The 14,226-nt window shown below is 40.2% G+C and overlaps 1 protein-coding gene across 1 annotated transcript in view; it reads right to left on the reverse strand.

The window, feature by feature from the left end:
- The window catches only part of CUNH14orf39 (chromosome unknown C14orf39 homolog), a 30,957-nt gene extending 21,574 nt beyond the window's left edge, over positions 1-9,383 (reverse strand). Inside the window, exons 1-4 of the mRNA XM_026053766.1 lie at positions 9,345-9,383; positions 5,932-5,988; positions 5,577-5,633; positions 2,348-2,474 (exon numbers count right to left, since the gene is read on the reverse strand). Of these exons, the coding sequence (XP_025909551.1) occupies positions 2,348-2,474; positions 5,577-5,633; positions 5,932-5,980 (233 nt within the window). The 5' untranslated portion in view covers positions 5,981-5,988; positions 9,345-9,383. The remainder of the gene's footprint in view (positions 1-2,347; positions 2,475-5,576; positions 5,634-5,931; positions 5,989-9,344) is intronic.
- Between the last annotated feature and the right edge of the window lie 4,843 nt (positions 9,384-14,226).

A 14,226-nucleotide genomic window follows, 5' to 3' on the forward strand; every position in this document is an offset into this window, starting at 1 on the left:
AAGCACAGTTTTAGCTGGAGATCGAGCAAAAACAAAGGTCCATTTAAAGGAATGAAAATTAACAATGAGAGGACAAAGGGCAATATAGAACAAGGTTGCAACTGAACACAGCCAGTTATTCCGTACTGGACAGGTGAAAGCTACTGAGAATGTAAGACACACTTTGCATTGCATATGCATGAGTAGAGCAAGCAAAGGGCATTTTTGGATGCAAGGATGCCCTTTTGTTCCTAACTGGAGTGTTTGTAGCATGCAATCACACAGAGTACAAATGTGCACTTGGACAATCACTCCAAAGGCGGAATAAAACAGGGACTTCAGAAACAGCTAATTTAATATAATCTCCACCAAGGAATAAATGAAGAACAAAGACCTGACATTTAATTTACTGAACAGAAGTCCAACAACCTTGAACAGAACATGATACACTCCAGGTGCTGAGACAAGGCAAGAAGATATAAGGAACACTTACAGCAGCGTTCAGGTTTGCCAGCAAAAAAAAATTTGAGATTGAGAAAGTGCAGGATCCATTCAGGAAATTTAGTATTATTGGTACAAATTGTTTGACACTATCAATGATTAAAAGTATAACTGGAAAATGGTTCTTCTCCACAACGGCTGCAAATTCAACAGAAAGTCACCAGAAAGAAATAGCATATAAGTACTAGCATATAAGTCATCCACCCTGAAAATTCAAAGCCTTTCTTCAGAGGGGAAAAAACAAAAAACAAAAAACAAAGAAATCATGGAGCTTAAATTAATCAAAATATGAAGCATTTTGTGTGTTGCATTTTGTATGTGCATTTATTCTGCAGAAGTGTTAAAGAAACAGTACAAGAGGAATTTTGTAAATAAAGCAGAGGTGTGCAGGATTCAAGTTGTGGATCTACTACTAACTTGCTAAATGCATCACTGTTTCACAGGGGTTCTTGGCAGCTATCAAATTTATTTGGCCTTCTTTTCATCTAATAATTTTTGTCCACATTGATCTGATAGCAAAAAAAATACCCGGTAGTTTAACTACTGGGACAAGACAGCAGTTTCTTTCATGAATTAACAATATTCTGAGTGTTTTTTTTTTTCCACAAAATCACATCATGCTTAAACTAAAACTTAAAACTAGAAGAGAAACAACAAAATTGGAGCTCTTTCATCAGCAGTGTTTTACAGCAGTACAGAACAGGAGCTGATTCAAAAAGCTAGACCTTCACCCACCCCACTCACTAATGATTCATTCTATTCTTTTTTTTTTTCTTTTTCAAATAGTTGAAAATAAACATTTAAAAAACTATGAATACCTTCACTTTTCATTTTTAGAAATACATTTTCCATTCACATCCTAAAATTAGAGTACTTTACAGTGTTAAAAAAAAAGTCAAAATACAAGCTTGGACATTTTTGAAACACTTATCTTTATATAAAATTGCAGAAAAAATAGGATAGGATTGGTTAAAGGAGCATTACTTAAGCTACAGAAGAACTACAAAGACCTTAAAAAAAAAAAAAAAAAAAAAGATAAACAGTGCAATGAAAAACATAGTATTATATAATCCAGACCAAACTTTCTACATTGCCAAATTTTTAATGATTTGATATCTTGGTAAAGCACACCTAAAATTTTCATTTTATAAAACAAGACTATTCATGCCATAATGGAGAAATTCTTAGTAACGAAACAGTCACTTGAAGAACTTCCAATTATTAAGACCCTAAACTGTTCTGCATTTAAAACTTCCTCTAATAATCTGACAGAAATTTTTCTACAAAGCAAACTATTGACTGCAGCCCAAGAGGTTCATCAGAACAGCATCTGTAGAAGAGCAATTTTAAAGCAGTAAAAAATACACCAGAATCTGATGTGGAAGTGTGCTGATATCTGCATACACAAGCAGTTATGAAATATCTTTAAGAGAGAATATGTAGTAGACACAAAATAGAGCCTTATTGACACTGACAGTTATTATCTTGGTAACAAGGGCAGTGTTCTTAATACTGTTCAAATCTAATAAAGCATAGGTAGAAAAAAAGTAAGAAAATTATGTCTCTATTACCTGAATGCCAGAAATCAGTAGCACGCTGAAAAGCTGGCACCTGTGATCTCTGAAAATTATTCCTCATTCTAATAAAGTGCAAGAATAGAAAGTAATCTCTGTTTCTGTAACATACTTTACCAAGGGATAGATTCACAGCTTAAAAACATTAGGAAAAAATAAAGGTAAGATATTTCCTTACAATCTCTCCTGTCTGCTCACACACATACATGTTTTTACACTATTTTTTCACTCTTTCTTAAGTCTTTCACTGATGTTCTTAACTATTTATAACTAAAAGTTTACATTACACTTACTCATTATAGCTGTCCTTACTATTCTCATTTTGCTTGTGCAACTGAACAAGTTCATCATTACTGCTTTTTATCTTCTCCTGCAACATAGCAATTTCATTCTTTTTTTCCGTAATTTTTACTGTGTATGCTGAAATTGAGGAAAGAAATCATATATATATTTTCAAGCATGTCTTACCCACACAAACAAAATTTAATATTCTGGATACACACAACGGCAGGATTTTGAGGAACAATATTTTCACTAATACGGGTATTACCAATAGTTATAATGTTAATATGTTTGACAGTAGCAACATTTTTGCTCATATATATACAAAATCTGATCTCGTGTGCTTTGTAAGAAACCACTTTTTTTTTTTTAATAATTGTTCCAGACCTTACTTAATGAATGACAAAGAAAACATTAGCTTATTAGTTTCTCTATCCCAGTTTATATAGAAGTGAATGACTATTTGTGGTGGAAATAAAAGCAATGTGACTAACAGTTAGAGCTGACCTCTCTTTTTTCCAGGGAAAGGGCTGTCTCCAAGGCAGTAGAGGTGGTACACAGGGAAACTTGAGTGCATTTTATTTTGCCTTACTAATGCTTGCAATTGCAGGGACTGACCGGAGTACAGAAGTTCCCTGAGCTAAAGGTTTCTTTTGAATATTGGATTTGTTTGGGTTTACCTAATTCCAGAACTGCAAACATTCTGAATGGTAAAGCTGACTACAAGAAGGGAGAAACAATATTATCACTAACAACATAAAATTAAACAACTTCTAGAAACACTAGCAGAGAAAATTTAAGCTAAAAAGGAAAAAAAAAAAGAATTTAGTTTGATATGTGCAATGCATAATAAATTAATGTGGTGAGGGAGATAAGAATTAATTTATAAGAAACATTCCTTACAATGACAAGTCTTCAAGCAGTGAGCTATTTGGGAGGCAGAAATTCTCATTCTGCCTTTCTAACAATAGATAGATAACAAGAGGTAACATTTTCTTTAATGAAGCCGTTACTAAAATTCAAACTGGTCAATTATTTTTCACAGTTAGCAGATGTAAGAGCCGTCATGCGTGGACACAAAGCAATGCAGGACACACAGCTCTGTGCACATTTACTTCATGTGCTGTTTATTTACTATACTGTAATATAGRGGGTTACATTTGTTAGTGCCCAGTCAGCCCTTGGAATCACTGTTGCTCCGATGCACTGTGTGCAAATGTGGGGACCCTGGAAGYCGCCGGCAGAAGTCTCAATCACAGACTTCCTGCTTTAATTGGGAATCTTAGTTACATGGGATGTATTCCAGGTTGTGTGAATTACTGCTTGAGAACTCCAGGGCATCCTGAATTTTGGTCCTGGTTTTGCAGCATTTGCTAACAGTCACATTCAATCCCAGCAGGATTTACACTAGGAAGGAATTATTGGTCAGAAAGAAACAGCAATTAGGGAAATGCAAAAAAAAAAAAAAAAGTATTTTGAGTAATCTTGAGTAATTCTGATTTTCAATACCTTAATATCTTGAATAATTTATTTAATAGAAGGCATAATGGACAACTGACATATACTTCACTTCTGTGAAAGAAGTGTATTCAGAAGCTGGCTGCATTTTGAGATTCACCAAGATCAAGGGATCACATTTGGAGCACAAATTTTATATACTACCGTTGAACTCCAAAATGTTTCAGCRTATCTACTCTATTTGCAAAGCTAGGCAGTTAACATTTTCTATACGTGAACAGTTCTGAGACAAGTGTGACTTGTTTTATTTATGCCTTTATATATACTTTGGTTTGTAAAGACCAACCATTGTGGATGAGATCCATCTTGCCAGCTTTACAGTGAAGACGTTCCATCAAAACTAGACATCCAGGTCTCCCACATAAACAATGGAGAGGAATAGGCATTTTTTAAAGTACACTTTATCTAACCTACTCTAAACTCCCTCTTTARGATGAGATGAATCATATCCTGCCTGTTTGCCTTCACTGATTATAAGGGGTACCAAGCAAAAAAACCCTGACAAAAACCACATACTAAAATTCAGACACTGAACACTACAACTGCTCCCCTGCCAAGTAATACTAAAAGACTTAGTGAAATCAATGGAAATATTTCTGATACACTTGTGAAGGATTTAACCCACACTTTAAAAAGACTGAGGGTTAATTTTGAGTTCATATATTTCTAATCTGACCTTGCAAATAGTTATACCAAGTTACTAAGCAGCCTTTGCATTGTCCCTAAAAGCATGTGCATTTACAATATGCCTGCATAAATGCTAAGGAAAAAAACAACTCTATATTTCAATTATATGACCAAATAGCTAAAACAGAATTCCAAGAGAACCAGATTAGTGTTAGGGGTTTTTTTATTCATTTAAGATATTTCAACTTTGGCAGTCGTCTCATCATATAAATATGTGCTTGTACAGATCTGCCAAGGAATACTGCCTCCAAAAGGAACACCARTCACACCAGAACTATCCCCTATTCTTTCTTCTAAAGGTTGCAAGCTTCAATTTCTACTTTAAAATGTATCAGTGATGAGCAGAGGTGTCCTCAGATTGCCTGAAGAATCATCCCTACCACAATTACGTTCGTAACAGAGCGATATCACATAGCATGATGATAAAAAAGACCTAGGCCTGCAATATTATGCTGTATGCTAGTGCTGTGGGAAAAAAAAAAAAAAAAAATGTCTGGAACAAGATGTTCTCATTTTGTCTACTGTTTTTAAATTTCAAAAAAAAATGCAAGCTGCTGGACTTCAGGAAAAAAAAAAAAAAAGGAAGCTTGAGTAGACAATTTCAATTGAGAGAACTTTTATTATTACAGAAAGAGAGAAGAAACTGGGAGGCAAAAGTCCAAAACCGAGGAGAATAAAAAACATGAAGAAAGAAAGGGAGGCAAGTGGCAGATGTAATGAGCAAGCACAGCTGAATCAAAGAACTGCTAGTGACTGTGAGGAGCTACAGAGGAAGAGCAGGAAATGGCGCAGCGTGAAACTGGCTGCCCATGAGACAGCTGAACACCATGAGCTAAAAGTGGAAGGCAAAAACAAAGTCTACGAGGGAGAATGAGTGAGTATTGATGGCAAAAGATGAGGTAGGGTGAATGCAGGACATAGGACAGCCTTCATTATTCGACTTGCTTCCGTCTCTGGAAYTCAAAACATGCATCAGGTCTAATGAATTAAAAGCAGTGTGTTCAATGACTGATAAAACAGCAGATCTCTACTTACAGTTTATCTCTTCCTTCATATGTTCCTTAGCATAAGAGGTTTGTTCCAGATGGAAAACTAAGAAGAAAGTATAAATTTTTTTCATACATAGCTATAAAAAATGGTGAAACAGACATATGCTGTACAATATTTATAGCACAAACAGTAATTAAGATTTTGACAAGCTAAAATTACCCCTTCATACATGTAGTTTTGCTATCAAGTAGTAGTTAGCCCCTCTCTCCATAAACTTATATCTAGCAAATCGTCATATAGGCCAAAAAAAAAAAAAAAAAAAATTCATTTCTATCACAAATTTTCTCATTTTAGGTTAATGTAGCTGTTTAATTGTTCAAAAACACAAAACAGGGCCTACCACACTGAAGCAGAAGTTTGTCCAAGTTGCTTAAGACTCTGTCAGTCATTGTGTAAACTATAAAAAGAAAAATGGCAATTCAAGATTTTACAGAGAACGTCAAAGGCTTTGACTTGTGAGTCAGAATTACAAGAAAATAACATATATTTTAAGACAGGATATTTGAATTCTTTACCTCAACCATTTCAGTGGAACCAAACTTCTCACTGAGAACGGTAATGGACTCCTTGAAAGTCAAAGCCACAGTAAGAAAGGGAGGTGCATCATCTAAGTAGAGGTTGCTGGAACAGTTCTATCTCTGAGAGGCATAATGCCCTCAGAAGCCTTGAGGAATACAATAAAAGATGCTTGTGCACAAAATATGTAGCCTCTTCAGCAGCTGGTTTATTAAACCTATCAACAGCAATGCTGACAATGGGAGAGCTACTGCGCACTCTGTGAAACTGCAAAGCACATTGCGATGAAGACCACGAATGTGGGTTTAAAAACAGAATTTATGTGCCTTGTAAACTAGGATGGACTATTACAAATTAATTTATACTTCTGTTTCATAGTGCTGCGAGGTACATAAATTCAGTTATGGGTTTTTTTAAACAATATGGGAAGCGTGTAGTCTTCTAAGAAGCTTGCAGTGTTTTAATGGGACAGCGCTGAATACACGTAGTTACTTCGGATGTATTTTGGAGTTACACAAGAGCAAAGCTACTTGAAATTTCACCATCCCACTGTGGCTTCACCATGCCCCTAATTCTGTATAAAAAGTCAAGCCACAACAAACTGGGGATACACTGGATAGATGAGATCCTAACGCAGGAAAAAGGGGAAAAGAAAACCATGGCACTAATTAACCAATGGCACTAACTAAGGTTGTCTTAAGACTGCAATTTGTTCTACACTGAGACCGTGAAAAGAAGGGAAAGGGCTTTTAAAATGCCGGCTGTTTCACAGAAATGAATCTACCTAACACTTCAGTAATAATAAAAATACTTAATGCAAGAGACTGAGTTATGAAAAAAACATTAAGTAAATACTCCTGAAGCCACAGGTCAGTGCAGAATATTTTTGCTTTTACACACTGCAAAGGCAAATAAAGTGATTCTTTAGGATGATAATAACAACACTGTTTGGTATGCAGCATGCAAAATGAAACARTCCTACCAGGGTGGAATGATGTGTATTTGACCCTAAAATATATTTAATTAGGCACTGCACATAAGTATCCTATGGAAGTTTAAACAGTCCAGGAAACTTGTACTGTATTAGTAAACTGGGGGTCAAACAGCAAGCACCATGTGGAGAACACTAAAGATTTGTTCCTTTTCTAGGAGTAGTTTAACAGTGTTAATGTGAGTTGGTTCATAGACAGTTCACATAAGAAAAAAAAAAAAAAAAAAAANAAAAAAAAAAAAAAAAAAAACAGAAATTGGGGTAGGAACAGAAGGCAGATAGGTAAATTAGGGAAAAAAAACACAAATATAACATTATCTTATAAAAGTATTACACAGGTCACAATATTTCATATTCATTGACTTATAAATCACAACAAAGTAACAAAGTACACTAAGAATAGAGCAGAATGTAAAACAGCTTATTATTAAGATRCTACATATTACTCTATCAACTTGTCATTAACAGCACTATTATTATAATTTGGATATTTTTATAAAAGACAGGAATAGAATTAAAATTAGACTTTTTTTCCCTGTAACTTCATAGTACAATACAATTTATTTAAAGTTGTCAAAATAATTAGTGCCTCTGAAAGCAAGCATATGGAAATACTTGATCTTGGTCATACTACTAAGAGAAGTAACATAACTGCAAAAGACAGTTACTCTGTATTAAGACTGCATCAAGTTGCTAATCAAGAGGCTATTAGCATTAGACTGCATCAAGTTGCTAATCAAGAGGCAAAAGGTGCTATTAGCAAAAATGGCTGAGAGGTTCAACAGCACTGGCAATTTATAAGTTAGTAGATTTTAAAACAGAGGTTAACACTTAAAACAGAAACCACGTGAATTGCTGGACAACTGACAACTTCCAAGATGTGACTCTTTCAAGCTCTCTGAAGTGCTGGGGTTCTTTGGATGAAGCTTATGTTCCTGAGGAATCACATATCAAAAACTATCAGTGATGTGGCATATTTCACAGCTCTCCATATATTAAATTGCTAGTTTTGACACCARTGCATTTTTCAATACTTTAAAGAGTGAAAAATATGCAATATACAGCAGATGGGTAAAACAGTATTAAAAAGTAATAAAACAGTATTATATATGATGAGGTACCTCCCTGTCTGCTACTGTCAATGCTATTCAGAATACGACCACTAATAAAATACGAATATTGCATTTTTGTATTACATTAATAAGCATAATTACATAAAATTCCACCATGCCATATATTTTGAGGTTGTATAGACAGCAGAAACCACAAATGGATTGTCTGACTGAGTCTCTAGCCATTACCAGTACAGTAACATTAATGTCATTTCTCATAGCAGACTTGGAGTAGTGTGATTTCATGTCCTCACTGACAACACCCATGGCCGTGTTCTTCATCAACGGGGTAAAACACCAATAATCTATAAAAGAGACTTCTTTCCTCAACTCAAATGCTTAGCACTCAAATTATATCCTGAAACATGTCAGCATCCTTTATAAACATCTTCCTGAAGTAACCCGTGATATATTTTTTGCTGGTATGACTTTCTACTCTTTAAAAATCTGCTATGACAATTAATGCCACACTGCTGTGTATAACAACACTAATTTATCTTGGGTTTACACAAATCTTTTCAGTGTTATAATTGTTATGATTGCCAAATTATTTTTAATGGTTTGTATAAAACATTTTAAAWTTTTCATCTGAAGAAAGCCATATTTCTGCAGATATATTCATGATAGTACAGAACTCTTTTACAAGTGTAAGACGTAAGTCTACAACAGACTTAAGTAGTCTACAATAGCCTACAGTAGACTAAAAGATTTATAGATTAACTTTTTATTGACTTTAAAAAAATAAAAAACACTACATCTCTCATGATCCTTCTCAGGTCGTTTATACAGAATCATTTTCAAGACCCAGTAATGACACTTGAACACTGTATTTAAGGTTTCTTATTAAAAACCTGCTGCTGTTTTCACTGTTTATAACACCACCAAAACCCTTTCCTGACTGGGGACAATCCTACATAGTACCAATATGAGTTGGTATAACATAATGAGTTGGTTCTACATTTATAAATTCCCTATTTTTAATGTTTTCAATTTATGCCTTCCAATGCATTGACAGAGCCTGCTGTGCACCACGACTGCATTACTAACTGCAGACAACCTATTTTTAAATTCACCATAGAGTCAGAAATGTTTCTTCGGTTGACATACTTCACTTTTTTTCTCCAAAACACCTACCAAGCAGGATGTTACTGCAGATTTACTCGTAAAGCTCCTGGAACTTAAAAAATAAACAAGTAAATAAGTATTRAAAGGATATTTTTCATAAAATATCGGGGTTGGGGCAAAAATACTGACACCGCTMAGAACACCACAGGTGCCCGCCACAAAATGGCCCCCCGGGGCAGCGGCGCGAAGCCCCCCGGGTCACAGAGGGATGGCAGCCGCGCAGCCCTCGCCCCGCTGCAGGGTCCCCGAGAGCCACCAGGCTCGGGGAGGTGACCGGCCCTGACAACCGAGGGGAAGGCGAGGAAAAGGCCGGGAAGCAACATGGCCCCCGGCCGCCTCCTCCTTCGCCTCAGGGCGGCCGCCACCCGCCGCGCACCTACCCGCGGCGAGGCGGGAAAATGGCCGGCACCTACCCGCGGCGGCCGGGGCGCTCCGCGCGCCTCAGCGGCGCCGGCCGGCGGGCGAGCGCCGGCGCTGGCCGGGGCGCGGAGCGAGCCAAAAGCGAGGAGGATGCTCCATCTACCGGGGAGACGGCGCCGCCGCCGCCGGCTGCCTCCCCGCGGGGAGCAAAGCTCCCTGCGCCGGGAACCGCCATGGGCCCGCAGGAGCTCCTGAACAAGTGGAAATTGGGAGGTTGTCGGGGAGCTTCTGCCACCCCTGCTGGGGAGGACCCATCTGCCCCTCGTGCTGCCCCGAAAACTCCGAGAAACAGAGGTTTCATGCTGGAAAAGCACATGATTTCCACCATGTCCATGAGCCTCCATTCAATGATGCCCATTACCTCTCGTTTCCACCATGTCTCCTCATGTCTCATGGTCTCCTTGGCCCTCCCAAGAGGTCTCCTCCCTCTTGGCCTTCCAGCACTTCCATGCTCTTCAACCAAGGGTGCTTAGAGAAGTTGGGTGGCCCATCGGTTGGTCCTCAGGGACATGAGCTGACCTGGATGGTTGTTGCTTGYTTTAGCAGGCATCGGGTAGAGTCATAGGGATCTTCCCAGTTAATTCCAACCACCAGGAGCCCCACAGGGCCCAGGAGTAATTTTAACCCTCCAATTTATCACAGGGAAGGGGGAGCTGCCCCAAGTTGATCACTGGAGAAAGGGGAGCTTTGCATCCCGATATATCTTCCTTCTTTGTTTTGCCTTGCTTTGTGATAATATGTCTCTAAATTAAATAAATGCATATATAAACGGGTATTTTATTTCCCCAGACCTCAAGAAGGACAGACTCTTCCATGATGTCACCTCTGGTTGAGGAATGGGTTGCATTCCTCTGACAAGAGGTGCAGTCAATGCTGGCCTCTGGAAGGGCTCCATAACCAGCTGCCTCCATCCTGGTAGACCACCAGGATCTCCTGCTTCCTCAGCCAAAAATCCTAAAACCAAGACACTCCATGGCCTTGGCTTCCTCATTGCTACTGCTCATGTGGCCCTGCTCCCTTCCCCCTTTGGCAAGGTCCCTTCTAGTTGATGGAAAGGGGGAGAAAAAGCAGGGATTTTGAAGCAGAGAGAAGGGTCAATGCTCAGCCAATGCTGGCAGTGGCCTGAGATGATCTCTAGGGCCTCTGTGCCAAGTCCCTCCAAAAAAAGAGCAAGGCAGAGCCATATTCTTATTCTTCCTAAGTCTCCCGTGATTTTCTTCCTGGGTTTCCTCTAGCCACGGGACTTTCTTCTGAATCCCAAAAGTGCCTGGTTATTTCAGGAAGAGAATGAGCGGGTTGCACCAAAAGACAAAACTCCTGGCCTTTACAGCCCTGTGAGGTTCAGGAAGCCACTAGCAAGATTTAAAAAAATAAATAAATAAAAATAATAATAATTTTTAAAAAGCTTATCGCGGAGGGGAGGTGTGTATGTATGTTTGTTTGTTTTGTTTTTTTCAGACAAAAGACAGCACCCCCTGCCCCCTCCTGTCCCCTCACCTTGGGGGGAACGGGTAATATTTAATATTTAAAAGATCTCTCTACATTTCCGTATACCTGAAACAAGTTTTCCATAAGATTCCAGCTCTCTGCCTGCTTTCAAAGGAAGGGAGCGCAAGAATGCCTTCTTTTCAGGGAAATAGTAATAGCTATAGCAATAGTAATGATAAAGTTCCTAAGAGGGAAAACAAGGTGTGAAAGAGGAGCTCACACAGAGAGAAGGGGAAGCAGCAAAACAGGCAAAAGTAACCAGATTAATTTAAAGTTTTTTTTTTGTTTCTTGCCTTTTGCATAAGTTTTTTAGAGAAAGCCTTGACAGAAATCAGCCTTTTTTTTTTAAGTGGTTTTTTTTTAAGTGTTTTTACTGAAACATGAGTTGTAAAGAAATAATAACATTTAAAAAATATTATTTTGTGTGTTAACCTTTGGTTATGTTTTGTGTGTTAACCTTCAGGAAAAGGTACTAGCCAGCCAAATCCAGATGGATGAGGGGCTACATAGCCCTTGTGAGCTATGCGCTTAAGAAAATTAAGGAGAAATCTTGTCCAGTGGCAGCCCCGGCCTTGAAAAGGGCCTCGTGCGAGGACAGTCTTTTCATTTCCGTCTCTAAATCCTTCTTCTAACACGAAATTCATCAGCCCATGTCCGACGCTCTCACACTGCAGGAAAGCGAAATTATAAGAGTTAAAAAATGCCTGTTCTGAGAGTGGAAATGGGTTATCCGCGGAACATCTTTGTCGATAGGCAGAGTTTTAGGGACATTTTGGTACTTTCAGTGGATATCAGAAATTTAAGTGAAGAGTCAACCTGTGCACACTTCCTATTAAGGAGATTACAACTTTAAGCATAGCTCATTTGGGGAATAAAAGGAGTGATAGTGGGTGCTATTTCAGCAAGGATAACCCTCGAAAAAAATAATAAAAGGAAACATGCAAAACACACGGCGAGGCTGTAAATCCTTCATTGGCCTGAAGATTCCGGGAGGTTTTAAGGCTACCTGGTGCTCCAGGGCTGCTTAACCCCCGCGGGTTTCCTTCGGGGTGCGTTATTCAGCGTTGCCCGTTGCCCATAGCCCTGGGACGACACGAAACGCTGAGGCAACGGTTTTGTGCGAGGTTCAAAGCTAGAAATGCCCTCCGTTTGCCTCCCAAGCAGTGGCCACCACTAGTCAAACCAGGAAGGAGCCAGCTCCTTCCTCCAAAATCCCAGTCCTCCAAATTCCCGGCGCAGGGAAACGGCCCCGGGAGCCTCTGGCGATCCCGCGGTCGCAGGCGCAGGTAGTTTWAAAAAAACATTTTCCTATAAGCGACCCCAGTGTCCTGTTGCAGAGCATCCCTCTCCTCACACTGCCCCGGACGAGCTGGGAAAGGGGCACAAATCCCGGCTCGGGACCAGGAGCTGCCCGGGGCTTTTCATTCCCGGGGTTAATTACGGCTTTAGGACCCACTCGAGGGACGCCCTGTCCACAGGCCAAAGCGGGCATCGTGTAAGAGGGACCGYCAGGACGATATAGCTTGACAGTAGTATTTTATTTCTGAGATATATATWTTTTTATGAGCAGTTTGATTTCTCCCTCTCCAGCGGGTTAATCTCCGCAGGGATTCGCKCTACCTGCGGCAGAGCTCCGAGCTGCTTCCTAAATTGAGGATGTTACTGCGGCTGGTTAATAATGTCATGGGTAGTGCCCCTATTATACGAAATAAAAGAAGGGACAAAACCGGAGCGGAGGCGCCGCATCGCCCACCACTTATCGCTCAAATATCGCGCTCCCCGCAGACGGAAAGTCTCTGTTTTCGCCCCAAATTCCCCTCCTGAAGGATAAGAGCCTGGGGAGAGAGAGGGAGGTTTGGAAACGGTCAGGAAGACCCCGTGGCACCGCTGGTGCCGCTTCCCAAATATCCTCCCCGGCTTTTACAGCTGCGGGAGGCAGCTGGTTGAGACGGAACTCCGGGGTATCTCGGTGTCTGTGCCCCTGCTCTCTGCCCCTAGAAGGGCTGTCGTGTCCCCTCCCTGTCGGACTCGTCCMTGGCGACCTGGGGGACAGTCCCCAGTCCCCTGAGCCTGACGAGGACRCGTTTCTTTAGCCTCCAGGCTCGGCTCTCACTGCGGAGCCTCGCTCTGCTCAGGGCCATTAGGCTCCCGAGCCGGCTCATGTGCATGCTTAAAAAAATAAATAAAATAGAAGTAAATGAAGGCTTGCAATGCTACCAAGCGCAATGGTAGCGAGAGCGAAGTGCCCGTTTCCACCCTCCGCCTCCTGCACCCTGTGCGGGGAGCCCCGGGGCAGGAGGCTCAAACGCACCCGGCTCCGCCACCTCCCCAGCCCCTCGCTAGGGAAGCCCAGTGCTCACAGCGAGGAGGGCTCGTTTTCCTATTGTTTATTTATTTGTCTATTTTTTTTTTTATTTCTGTCCAGCGGGGTCTTTGGGATCCTGCTCCGAGCCGTTCCAACGGAGAGGACTCGGGCAGGAAGGGAATCTCTCCCTCCGTGCCTGATCCTCAGCAACACTTGCAGATCGTCTTTTAATTTTATGTTTTTTTTTCTCCTCCTTTCCCTTCAGTGGACTGACATATCAAACCTGAATCCGCAAGGTGAAACCGAAGTGCACCCCACATTTTTTATTTTAAGTTTCTCTTAAGTGTCTCTGAACTCATGAGTTTTGTCTGTGCTTTTCTGTCTCCCCAGCTCTGTCGAGTTTTATGAAAATGAGCAGTATTGAAAGCTTTTCCATCCCGCTAGCTGTGAGCCTCACATAAATGATGTAAATGGCTCGGAGGGGTTTTTTCAAGTGAACTGTGTAGATCTGTGAAAATAATATCAGGGTTTTCCGTCAGAATGAGCTTAGCACTGTACTGAGGCGTACCATAATCTGACCCGACACCTCAGACCATCTGCGCTATCTATCTGCCTTCTGATTTACCAAATCTTCACAAGCAAAAGACAAATTGTACTTGATACTAAAGAAAAGACGGC

This window comes from Nothoprocta perdicaria, unplaced genomic scaffold (genome assembly GCF_003342845.1).
Source record: "Nothoprocta perdicaria isolate Ctin4 unplaced genomic scaffold, notPer1 scaffold_118, whole genome shotgun sequence".
Classification (NCBI taxonomy): Eukaryota; Metazoa; Chordata; class Aves; order Tinamiformes; family Tinamidae; genus Nothoprocta; species Nothoprocta perdicaria.